This window comes from Struthio camelus, chromosome 9 (genome assembly GCF_040807025.1).
Source record: "Struthio camelus isolate bStrCam1 chromosome 9, bStrCam1.hap1, whole genome shotgun sequence".
NCBI classification, from domain to species: Eukaryota; Metazoa; Chordata; class Aves; order Struthioniformes; family Struthionidae; genus Struthio; species Struthio camelus.
Genome location: NC_090950.1, coordinates 33271767 through 33284626, shown reverse-complemented (window position 1 = coordinate 33284626; position 12860 = coordinate 33271767). Strand labels below are relative to the sequence as shown.

The 12860-nt window shown below is 48.8% G+C and overlaps 1 protein-coding gene across 13 annotated transcripts in view; it reads left to right on the top strand.

The window, feature by feature from the left end:
* The window catches only part of MBNL1 (muscleblind like splicing regulator 1), a 116544-nt gene that overhangs the window by 86862 nt on the left and 16822 nt on the right, over window positions 1-12860 (top strand). For all 13 annotated transcript variants that reach the window (XM_068954620.1, XM_068954624.1, XM_068954622.1 and 10 more), the window contains 2 exons: window positions 4342-4542; window positions 11617-11874. In XM_068954620.1, the coding sequence (XP_068810721.1) occupies window positions 4342-4542; window positions 11617-11874 (459 nt within the window). The remainder of the gene's footprint in view (window positions 1-4341; window positions 4543-11616; window positions 11875-12860) is intronic.

Sequence of the window (12860 nt, the reverse complement as noted above, 5' to 3'; positions counted from 1 at the left end):
TGGGGCTACAAAAAAGCTTACCTATCCAAATGCAGAAGACGCTGTGAAAACCATTGCTTAAAATACAGTTCTCCATAACCCTTGCGTTTGTTTGTTTCATTAATCGTAGCCAGATACAACTCGCTGGTTTATACATATCAGTGTGTAAATAGACACCAACATTTGGATAAACATGAAAAATAAATATTTTAGTGGAGTGCTTTAGGTTAACGTTCCTTTTTAATATAAACAGAGGCTAGCGTGAACGTAACATGTAAATCAGTAGATGCAATTCTACTTTATGTTATGCTCACGCAGTCCCTAAGGGGAGCAAAATTAGCAAAATAGTTTTTGTGTACAAGTACTTGAGTTCAAACATTAGAGAATTTGTATATTTGTCTCATTCAATGTGAACAGGGCCCATTGCGTGTGCCAGCAGTATTCTTTCCAAATAGGTGCCGTCCTGATAATTTGGCCTCAAAAATTGCTTTATTTTTTAGCACAGCTGAAACAGATGTCGTTTCAGAGTGCTCTAGGAAGTACTATATATCATCCTATCTAATGATGCTTCAGTGAGATTTGTTTTGTTTTATAAAAATCAATACCATATGCTTTAATAAAAGTAAAGTGAACTAACTTAACGAGAGACTCTAATTCAGTACGAAAAGCAGTAGGATGCATTCACTTGTATTTCTGTTTGACAAATGCTTTAATTTTCGTAGCTGCAAGTAATGGCTGTGTGTTTTTCCTCTCTTTCTTCCTTGCTCTTTTGTCTGTCTTTAGTTGGCGCTTAAGGGAGGGGAATTCAAGAGATGGATGGGGGTGGCCTGTCCTGTGACTTCAGGCCCTGAAGTCCTCAGGAAGAGCGTTGCCTGCTCGGACCATTTCACCCTCCACTCTTGGAAACCCGTTTATGGGAAGGTGGTCTCGATTAAACGGTGATATTGGGTATTATTTTATCAATTTTATGTGTGAGACTGCTGCTTTCACAACAGCAACCGAAGTGAGATCGTGGAAGGGCCTTTTCCAGTGTAGAAGCGTGTGTTCAGGGTGAGGAAAGCGATGTAAAAGGAGGAAGGTGCAAGCGTCAGGCGGCGTGCGAGGGGGCCCACGCGGCCCCTGCAGGCGTCGAGGGACCGGGGCAGGCCGCCCGAAGGCGTCGGGTTTCCCAGCACCTGCGCGTCCATGCCGGCAGCCTTAGCAGGGCACTGACGTGATGCTGGTGCTCTAGCAGCCGGCCTCGGTAGGGGCTTTTGAGCAGGCAAGTGTTGCGGCAGCGTGTGCAGCCCTCTCAGCGACACCCGGCTGCCCGCGTTCATCTGCAGCGAAACACCTTCTCCAAGCTTCTCGCTGTTTGTTTTTTAATTCACAAAGTAGCTGCATGTTGTGATTTTTCAAGGGAGAACAGTCTTGCGCTTTCCCCGGTGTAACTGCTCCGTACGAGATGTTTCTGTTGAGGATACGTGGCAAGAATCCAGCCCCCTTTCCGTACCAGAGCTGATTGTGGGCAGCTGGCAAGAGTAAAGTGCGACAGGAGATCCATTGGTCTGTCCCGTAAGAAGCCACGACGCTTTGCACTGCAGAGACTGATTTCAGAGGTGCCCCCGTGTCCCCCTCTCAATCCCTAGACCCTGCTAGCAAGTGTTTGCCTTTGAAAGTCAGATCCATAGGGGTCCATAGGGGTCAGACCTCCCGATTAAGTTAACGTTGGTGGTACATAATGCAGTCTGAGAGCAGAATTATTCTGGGCACGAGGGGACAAGGGTTGTTAGGCATCTTACAGTGCATGTTCTCCTTCCCCTCTGTTCTTCCCACTGATCCGCAGGATCTGCTTTTTTCTTTTTTTCATCTGTTTGGGCGTTGTGCAGCATGGTAGGGCACTAACGCTGAGGCCAGGAGGTAGCGGTAGGGCTTGGCGGGGGCGATCGAGGGTTGTCAGGTCTGCCTCTAGAGGTGAGCAAAGGCAAATTCACTGGAAAACAAACCAAACAGAAGGGATTAGCCCAAAAGCGCAGGAGGAGTTGGGGCAGAGCGGGAAGCAGCGCCTAGATCCCGCTTTCCCTTCCTCTACGGGGCTGCAGGGCCCCAAATTCTCGCCAGCTCTGAATTGCAGCGTGGAGCACCCCCGTGCAAGACGAGGCAGCGGGTGGGCATCCACTGCGTTTCCGTTTTCTCCGCGGAGCATTAGAAATGCTGCATTTCTACATCTCCTCCTCGTCCCCTAATCTGTTTCGTGATGAGATGTGAATAATATATTGCCATTTGTTTTAGTAACAGCTGTGAAATTTCATTCTTTTCTTTCTAATTGTAATTGTTGAGGTTCCCGTTCACGGTATTATCATAGTCCTGTCAGATGGTGTGCATGCTGCACAGTTTTAACAGAATGTGTGTGGCTGGCGTGCTTGGATAGAGCCAGCAGTGATGAGGAGGTGCAGTGACATCTCTGCGCTTGTTTAGCTGCCTGTTGAGGATAAGAAAACTCAGCAGAAAGAATGAGTGAACTGAAATGAGTATTTTTTTCAGAAAAAGATTAAAGTTACAGGTTTAAGATTTAGAATAGGGAAAAACAGAGAAGTCGGTGCGTCTTTGGGCTTGTGTGCGATACACGTGGTGTTAGCGGCCGGCAGCGCTGTGCTTGCCTCCTTGTAGCAAAGGTAACACAAGGTCTTTCTGGTCCTTCGCTGCCACGGAGCCGCTCAGAGGTGGGCTGGTCTCACTGCAGCTGCTCGCAGTCTCTGGGACCGTCTGCCATATGTCCCTTTTTCTCCAGGGCCACGATAGAGTCAGAAATTGTTTCCAGGTGCACGAGCGTGCAGGCGGCCTTGTGCCAGTGAAAAATTCCTCTGCTACCCAGAACAAATCGTGCTCTGCCCACTTCCGACAGCGTCGCGCTCTCTTTCTGCCAGTGAACTGGCTCGAAGACTGGGCGAATATGACCACAGGATGAAATCAAAGATTGATATCTGTAAAGGCCTGTTCATAGTTCAGTTTTTAATGTACATTATTACATGGGCGATAACACAGGAATGAAAAATGCAGCTGCTATTACATTAATATTATTAACATTATTTTATTTCCTGTAAAATTTGCATATTTCTTTTTCATTTGCATTGATGAAGAACCAGAGACCTCAAAAAAATTACTCCCATTTATGCAACTGCCGGTCTTTTTTCTGTAATAATCTCCACATATGTTTTTGTGCAGTGTTTAGAAGGGACTTGCTCCTTGCTTCCAGACAATTCGGTCATTTCCTCAGGAATACAAAAACATGTGGTTTTATTCGCTCTCTGGCTTAAATAGATATGAAACAGAGAGAGAGAGAAAGAGATGCATCAAACTCATAGTTGTTTTTCCTCTAAAAATTACTTTTGAAGAAAAATGTAAATGCCTCAAGTAACCACGCTATTTAGATACCAAAGAAAGTGCTCCAGCCTAATTTTTTCTGACAGTTGCACGGGTGGAACAGTGCCTTTGTATTCACTGGGGCAGTTCAGTTATTTCATCTTTACTCCAGTGTAACAGCACTCATTTGGTCTTACAAAATTATTTGGTCTTCTACATCCAGTTATCTTCACAACATACGATAGCCTGCAAGGGCATCAGAGCGCTTCGGTTACTGCCTGTTTCTTTTTTTAAAACAAACAAGCAAAAAACCACGGCATTTGCATAGTCTCTTGTCTCTCTCTTTGGCTTAATGTTTTAGTCTAAATAAAGCTTATCACTCATGCTGTGCATTTCTTTCTGAATATCTGCCTGGACAGGCTGTTTAATTTTATAAAAATAAGTGATTACTGTTATCATATTCTGGACTTGTTCTGTATTAAACTTCTGCAATTTCTGAACCAGTGCTGATTTACATCATGGTTAAAAATGTATTTATTGGTGTCTGTAAAGTCTGAGTATGGTTTGACGGCGAGGGTACGTTGGAGCTGTCGTGCAGCTGCTTTGTGGACGTTGGTGCACGTTTTGAACACGCTCCTCTGAGATGCTCAGCCTTTCTTCTGAGGCCGGGGGGAGCGCTAGCTCACGGCGGCGTTGCTCCAGCGCGGAGCAGGCGGGAGCTCACGGGAAGCGTCGCTGCGTGTGGAGCCGCGCGGGAGCCGGAGCCGGAGCGGGAGGCACGCAGCAAAACGCGGCAGAGGCTGATGGCCGAGGCCTGGCCTCGCCGAGCACTCCCCTGTTAGCGGGTTACGTTTTACCTGCGTTCTTCACGTGCCACAGAGAGAACAAATGCTTCTTTCACATCCATAATGGAAATACACTGCCATCGTGCTTAAGATGATAGCCACAATGTTGTTATGTTGACAGCAGGAATAGCATCAATATTAAAGCTTTTTTCTTCTTCTTTTTTTTTAATTCCAGCCAATGTTTTCAGTTGCACCAAGCTTAGCCACCAATGCATCAGCCGCCTTTAATCCCTACCTGGGGCCTGTCTCCCCAGGCTTGGTCCCAGCAGAGATCCTGCCGACTGCGCCCATGCTGGTTGCAGGAAACCCTGGCGTCCCAGTTCCTGCAGCTGCTGCTGCCGCTGCCCAAAAGCTAATGAGGACGGACAGATTGGAGGTAGGAACTCATATATGTAATTTACTCTCACAAGTAATGTCATTTATCATGTCTCCTAATTACAAAATCTTTTTCTTGCAAAAGAAAATCAGGTAAGTTTTGACTGAACTGGTAACGTCACGTCATGGTAGCGGTTAAGGACAGAGGGTGACTGAATGACCATACAGTAAATGAATGCTTGCAGTTATTCATCTGACCTTCTACTGCAGAAAGAAATAGAAATCTGGAGCCCCTCTAGGAACAGCTGTGGCAGCAGCAAGAGCGCCCAGAAACTGTGTTAACGTGTGGCAAGAAAGGGCATGGACAGCAGGTAGCCAGGGCTTGGAATAATGGCAGCACTTTAGCTACCTGGATCAAAGATCGTCTTCAGCTTCTGTCTTATTTTCATTCTGGACATACGTTGTTAACGCTCCCTCAGAGACCTCCTATTCATTGTTTATCATCCTTCACTACAACCCTTACAAATGTTGGTCCTCTCTAGCTGTTTTTTTTCCCTTGCCCTCAATCTATCTTATCTGCGACGCCTGACAGTGTTTTCAGCACCTTATCGTGCCGGCGGCCGCCTGGGCTGGGCGCCAGCGGAGTGCCATGGGCTGCTGGAGCGCGCTGGGGCCGGAGCACAGCCTGCTCGCCGGGCGCTCGGAGCCCGGCTGCCACTTTGGTGGTTAAAAGGCAGCGTTTAGAGAGGCTGAACAGTCATGGCAGTCCCTTTTCCATCGCCGTCCTGTGCTCTTCCACCAGTGCATCATGGTACCCGAGTAAAGGCATCTCAGTTGTCCCTGTGCTGTGTGGCACCCTCAGGCTGCTTAACCCAAGGTTAAAAGGCTGTCGTGTCTTGGTTACCTGTGCAGGAGCACTCCCCATATCAGTCGGAGCTGACACCTTCCTGCTTGCCCACCGGTCCGCACCTCGGGCCATGGCATGGCGCATTTCTTAGCAACCAGCATCCTTGTCATTGCAGATCTCTCAAAGATCCTGTGCTGCAAAATCTGATTTGCGTGGTGACAATGTAAAAGTTCAGGGTTTTGTGATGTAAATTAGTTGTTCTACTTTTGGATCTAGTTCCTGAGTACTTAGGGAACAAGATGGGAGGAGTAAAAATGGTCTCTGTTTTAAAATGCAGTCAGTCATAATTGTAATGCTTTTCTTTCTGCCTATGCATCCTGCATTAATAGGAGAGCTGTCTCGGTACAAGGAAAGTTAATTCCTTTTTCTCAGTTATTTCATCTCTGACTGACAAGTTGCAGCTTGGAAAGTTGCGAGCAAGAAGTAGCACAGAGTGTCACCTGGCACCGAACGTTTCCTAGGGCGGCTGCGACTATTCTGAGAGCTTACATCATCCCAGTTTCCCCTTTCGCAGGATCACATCACTTCCCCTTTTAGAGCTGTTTTCTCTGAGGAAAGAGTTCCCCGAAACACATTCAGGTTGCTGGAGAAGCAGCTTCACTGCGGCCCAATGCTGGGGCTTGGGCGTCTGCTTCGAATCACCAAGGGATGTTTTCCCTTTGATGACTCTTTATTTCACAGTAGATAGTTGCCAGAGATGGCTTAAAAACAAAATGCAATTAGATAAGTCCATAAATAAATCACGCTGGGTTCTGCAGTGAGTACCAGAAAGGAGAATGCTGCTTGCAAAGTGATCGCAGGGAGCCCTGCAGACCGCGGGGCCGAGATCAGCCGGCGCGTTTGATCGCGCTCTCATCCATTAGCGGCAGCGGGCTTTGATCAGTGATGTTTGGGTGGGCAGGCTCAGAGGCTTTCTGCTCCTCTGCAGGAGCCAGAGGTGCCAGCGCTGCCGACGGCCCCCGTGACGCGGTGCGGGGAGCGGGGGAATCCCGTGGTGGCTGCCCAGGGCCGCCTGCCCACGGCCCCTCCGGAGCAGCGCTCCTGCCTGGCAGCAGCTGGTGCCCGGGGTGCTCAGGCAGATTTGGCATCGCAGCAGGCAAGCCATCGACCTGCAGGGTTTGGCCCTCCAGACTTTAAGCCCTCTCAGTGTAGCTATTTAAAGAAGTGATCAACTAGTGAACTGAGTTCCTCTGCAACACAGGGGGTTTTGCTCCCAAAACATTCAGAGGCACAAACCACAGCCTGCCAGAAAAGCCGTTTTAAAAAGGTGAAACAAGCCCGCCAAAGCATCTGAAATCAGTAGAATTTTAAAAAGACCAAGTGGTTTTGCTTTGAACTGGAATAGAAAAAAAGATTATGGCCGAGTTGCAAACCCCTGAAAACCAGCTCTGAGACTTAAAGGAATTCCTCCTTTGTGGTGTTTCCTGACGGATGTAGTCACTGTGTAAGGATTCCTTCCTGAGCAGCCTTCGCTCTACCCCAGGAAAACACTTGCATAACCAGAGCGGGCGGAGTACGCCTATCTGGTTAAATTCCTGCGAGGTGGCCCCATCACGTGGGGGAAGCCCTTCGGCGGTGCTGGTGGGAGAGCCCACGCTCTGGGATTCGGGACTGACGTTCGGTCAAGTAGATCCCTTCCTCATCAGCTGTATTCTCCAACTTACTGACATCCTGGGTGAATCCGTACCCAGCAGCCGCCTCCGCTGTAATCACGCTTCCCTCGGCAGGCTGAGCTCTTCAGAGATTGCCTCGTCCTTGAAGGAGGGATCTCCCAACGCTCTGCGTTGTCATCCCCTGCCTTCCCAGTCGAGGCTTCCCTTGGCTCTGCTGCCTGCTGGAGCAACAGCACCCTTAAGAGCCCTTCAAATTAAAATCCAGCTTCTTCCAACCTCTCTGCTGTTTAGTTCTGCTTTTTATTTTGACTGTGATCGAGAGCACATCCAGGTTTACCCACTGATTCTCCATGCTGAGCTGCTATTTACAAAAATAGTATCTCTTGGGGAGGATCTGGGGTTTTTTCCCCCATCTTCTTTTTCCCTTTAGAAAGCGCACTTTAAATAGTGAAATATATAGATGAGAACATAATTTGCCAGTGCTTTTGAGTGTGTTGGTCATCTGATGTGGAATATCTGGATTTAATATAGGAATAATGAATGGGCAAATCATTTTTATATACAGGGTATTGATTAAAAAAATGCGGAACCGAGTTGAAAGATTTCACACGCTTTGGCTCTTACCTGTCAAAGAAGCTGGCAGGTTCGGCGGCGTATGTATTTACCTGCTCTTTCAGTGAGGTTATCACTGTTCTTGTCATTTGTTATTACACGATCACAGAGCTTTATATGGCTTAGCTCTCTCCCTTGGAAAGAACTCCCTCTTGGAAAAAAACTGCTATGATGTTAGTATCTAATCTTGGGATGTGATTTGTTCTGTTTAGAATTTTAAATACATAGTTTCAAGAACGATGTGCTTTACCATGAATTAAGTTAGCATGCATGTTTGGGATTCTTGACTGGGCGCTTCCACGGCTGAAAGCTCTTAATAAATATATCTAGAATTTTAAGGGAAGCAGCCAGACAACACGGGCCTGTCGGACAACGTGTACGGTCTCCTGAATAAATATGAGTATCTTAGAATACAGTCGGTGACTGCTGCTAGTAGCAGGATTGGTTTCACGTGTGTTTGGCCCGTGTTGTTCTTTTCGGATTGCCCGCAGACGTTCGGGTGCTCGGTGCAGTCAGCCTCTCCGTAAGGAGTCTGGCTGGCAGGGTGGAAATCTCATGGTTGCGATGGCTCCCCTCCCATTCCACTTCTGCCGGAAATATCTTGAGCAAAAGTGTGGCTCTTTTAGTGAAGCAGAAAGAAACTCATAAGGACAAGGAAGTGAGAGAGAAAGCGGTTACCTAACCATTTTCTTTTAAAAATGCTCAAGAGTCAAGAATGACCACAGTCAGTTCTTCAAGCTGCTATTTCCTGCTCGTTTCATGTGTACTCGTTTTTTGCCAGAAAGAGGCAGCTTAGAAGTTCTTGGAGATTTTCAGACCTTGAGTAACGAGAAAAGCTGATCTAGCAGTGCCAGCATGCTTGTTTAAATGTTCACAATATACTGGATAGTAACGTACCCTGTGTCCCCTATCTTGATATATTGTATTCAGTGCAGAGAAGGAGACAAAAGGTGCAGCTGGCTCATGGGAGGGCAGCACAACCCGAGTTGTGCTGTCTGTGTCCCTCCAGCCAAATCCCTATGCAGCATTTGGGCGACCAGCGTAGGACCTCTGGCATAGCGGAGGTCATGCTGCAGGTGTCTCCCCACCCAAGGGGGGCAACTTGACTGCCAGGAGGGCAATCAGAAATAAACTCGGCCCAAAGTCAGAAGCAGTCGAGTCCATCAGCCTCAGGTCCACCTCAGATATTCTAAATGAAGAAGCAGTAATAGTGCAGCCGTGGTGCCCAAGTCGGATTTCTTTGCAGGTGAGCTAGACTCCTGCTCTAGAATATGTGCCTCCCAGGACAACATCTGTCTTTAGTTTATGGTTCTTATGTTACTGAGTTGAAAATTATGATATTAATTACAGGGTTGCGTAAAAATAAATAAATAAATAAATAAATAAAAGCTCTCCAGATTGGAAAGACTAGACCAAATATCATCCTTCCCTGCCTCTCTCTACTTAAGCAGATAGATAGATGATATATTACTGTGTGCCTCTGGCAAAAAATAACATCATTTTCAATGCTTGTTTGTAAATAAAACACGAATTGGAAACTGCTGGACGTTCTTGGATAGCATCTTGGTGGTTGAAAAGTCATTCCTGGTCATGCTGATTAAAATGACTGGCAGTATTATGGTTTGTGTCTGATTACTGTTACCCATAATTCAGCTATCTGTTAGAGAGTCCTGTGAGAGAATCATTCATTGCCTTATCTTAGCTACTGCATGACAGCTGTGCGAAAGTTTACTGTATACATGCCAAAGATTGTCTTCATCTGCCTAACTATTTCAGTTTTCTGGTCATTTTTCTTTGACTTTTAACCGTGATAAAATGAGCTTGTCTGTGTGGATGCATTTTCTTTCTCTCACTCTGCATTTATATAAACATGTAAATTTATCAAGTCTGGGTTTTAATTGGGCAGCTCTAGCTTGCATGTGGAGCGGGTCTGAGATCGAGTCCTGCGCATCGCCGGTTCAGGGTAGCGACCAAAGGCAGCAAACGCACCATAGTTGCAGGCTTTCCTTCATCTTCAGAGCAAGAGCCTTCAGGTTCGACCGTGAACAACTAATCAAATGACATTGTCCGTTTTTCTCTACTTAAGAGGCCCACGTTTGGGAAAAAGACATTGTTTCATGGCCCAGAAAGTAGACGAAGACCATGAACGAGACATGGCATAAGGCAGGCGAGGGGACGAGAAGCAGTTAGACGCCGGCTCCGTTTGGCGTATACGTGAGTCGCGCCGGAGCACGGCCTGTGCTAGCATGCAGCACACGCAGGAAGCAGGCCTGGGTTTTTCTGAGGGCTCAGGCAGATGCCACCTCCCTCTTCCTCCCCCCGTCACTGCCTGCGTCCTGCCGGCTGGCACGGGCTAGACCGAGGAGTGGATCCGGCTGAAAAGTTACCTAGCACCCAAAAGATTCCTTTCCAGCTGAGGAATTTGCCCAGTTGGCTTCACTTGTGCTACAAAAGCAGTCCTGCAGGCCCCGAGCTGCCGGCAGTACGGCCACGGGAAGGAGCAGGAGGAACGGAGGTGCCTTAACTGGCTTATTTGGCCCCACTGCTGAGTATGTATCCACAGCCTTTGTCACCACCCGGAAAAATACTATAAATAGGGTGGTGGTGGAGTGACGGAGCTGAGAGGGACGTTTCCTGAGAGCAGTTTCGCAGGAGGCGCTGCTGTTGTCCCTTGGCGGCGGCACTTTGCCAGGCAGCCGCTGCCTCGAGCGGCGCAGGGGTTAAAAAAGCAGCTAAAGCGCTCGCATGGACGGAAACCAAACAACAACCAAATTTGGTTTGTTACAGGGATCAGAGCCAAGGTTCTTGAGGAAATACTGATGATCCAAGCTCATGGGCACCCACCTTTAAAAGGAAATTCCATCTCCTAGAGTGGCTTTATTTTTATACAAAGTTACTTGCTTTTGTCCCTTTCTGTTTCCTAAAGCCTTTTGAAAACCGAGAAACTCGTTTTTGTTTGCAATTTGTGAAGAGCTGATGATTAAAAAAAAAAAAAAAAACACCACGCATCATTTTTTACAGACAGGATTTTCAGGGCTCCTGAAAAGGGAGCCAGCGCTTGTCACACCGCTAATGAGGACGTTAAAGTTTGCGCGTGGTTAGGGAGGCCGGGGGGTGCCGTCCCGTGGGGTCGCGGCACCGCAGCGGGCTGCGCGGGGCGGCTCGCCCGGGCCGGGAGGGCCGCCTCCGCGTGGTGTCGGCTGCCTTGGGCTCCCTTTGGCGGCATCAGCACAGCAGCGAGGCCGCGGCCTGCTCGGGCTGCGCTCGGGGCGCTTTCCCACCCGTGACCCCCCCTCCCACTGATCCTGCGGAGCTAGAAATGGGTGAAGAGAGAGCCCGCAAAAGGGGCGGGGGCCGGGGGGGGGGGAGAGCAGGTCCAGGAGAGGCAGCCGGCTGCGATTGCGGGTTTCGGATTGCCCTCTCGTGGCAAAAGCGCGCAAGGTGTGGGTGCGCCAGCGGCGCCGCACGCCTGCCGCGGCGCCCGAGACGCGAGCCGGGGCCGCGGCTCCAAGGCCGTCAATAAAGTCGTCTTCACAGTAACTGCAGGCAATTACCTTAATTATTCCACGCTCGTTGTTCTTAACGCTAGGAGTACAGCTAGGTGATGGTGAAGGACGACTGCTCTCGCCTGCGGTTATGCTTAGGATGGTCTTTCAGACTTGAGTCCCAAGCGTGCTTCTTCAAAAACAAACAAAACTGCGAAACGCTGCCACACTGGAGCCAAAATAAAGGTTTCTTTGTGCTTGCTTCATTACGCTAGTGCTCCTTTACGTGCTTTGACATCCGAGGTGGCTTTTTGACCAAGGTCTGGTGAATCCTCACAGTTGCATGTTCTGCGTGTAGCTGAAAACTGGTCCTTGTGCTTTATTCTGAAAGAGCTTCTGAAAAGGCGGGCTCCGTTCTTCGCTGTCTGCCTTGACTCTTCTCACACGTGGAGGGTATCGTGCTGTGCCCACGACACCCGTGAGCCCAGCTAAGTGACTTTCTTTTAACGCTGTCGCAGGTATGTCGAGAGTATCAGCGTGGCAATTGTAACAGGGGAGAGAACGACTGCCGGTTTGCTCATCCCGCGGACAGTGCGATGATCGATACCAACGACAACACAGTTACTGTCTGCATGGATTACATCAAAGGGAGATGCTCACGGGAAAAGTGCAAATATTTCCACCCTCCCGCCCATCTGCAAGCCAAGATCAAGGCTGCCCAGTACCAGGTTAACCAAGCTGCAGCTGCCCAGGCAGCAGCCACTGCAGCTGCCATGGTGAGTTCAGAAAACGCGTTTAAAGCATAAGCCTGTTGACCAGAGAAAAACAGTTCATCTGTTAACTATACTTGCTGAAGATGTGTTTGTTCAGGTATCCGGTCACTGCCCAGGGCAATGAGCTTTCACAGCATGTGATGCCAGATCTGCTCTTAAGTAGTTTCAGACTGTTGGAGTATTCCACTAATTTTGGCTGCTGATGTATGCAGTATCTATATGTGCATATGTGTGTGCGTACGTTTGTGGGTACGCGTGTACATATATGTATATATAGCTTATCATATGTTTGTGTGTGGGTAGGTAGATATCTATCTAGCGGCATAGATAGATACAAATCCATATTTATGAGTTACTGTAAGTGCGTGTTTGTAGAGATCTAGTTTGAAATCGATCTTACCGTATTAGTAATATCCTGCGCTGAATTTATCTCCCTCCCCCAGCTTTTGCTTGAGTGCTGTTTTGCACCACCCGCACTTATGCTTAAAATACCGCTCCGTTTTGACGATCAGGTCTGGGACTACTTAGGAACTGGTTTTCTAGTGAACAGACTCGAATGCTGTTTAGGAGAGCTTTAACTAGCTATTGCTTAGTTTGTCTTAAATATCATCCCGGTGCAAGGAGTAGTCGCACAGCTGGGAACGCTCGAATTTGGCCAGCACGTGGAGCAGGAACGCTGCAGCAGGCCGGCCTGGCGGCGTTAGACAGCCAGCGGGCGCAGGCTTGCCAAAGACAGCGCGCCCCCGTAGGCACGTCGTCGGTGCGACCTCGCAGGGGGTCGGAGCGCGCTGGCGCAGGCCGGCCGGCGGGGCGCCGCGGCCGCGGGGCCCGTCCCCTCGGCCCGCCCCGCCGAAGGCCGCGCGGGGGCTCTCCCCCGCCGCCCCCAGCCGCTCGGTAGCGCCTTTACCGTGCATGCTTAGTCGTGTTATCCGTTGTATATGGCATTCCGATGATTGGTTTTTTTATTTGTTTTTTTCTCACCCCCCCAA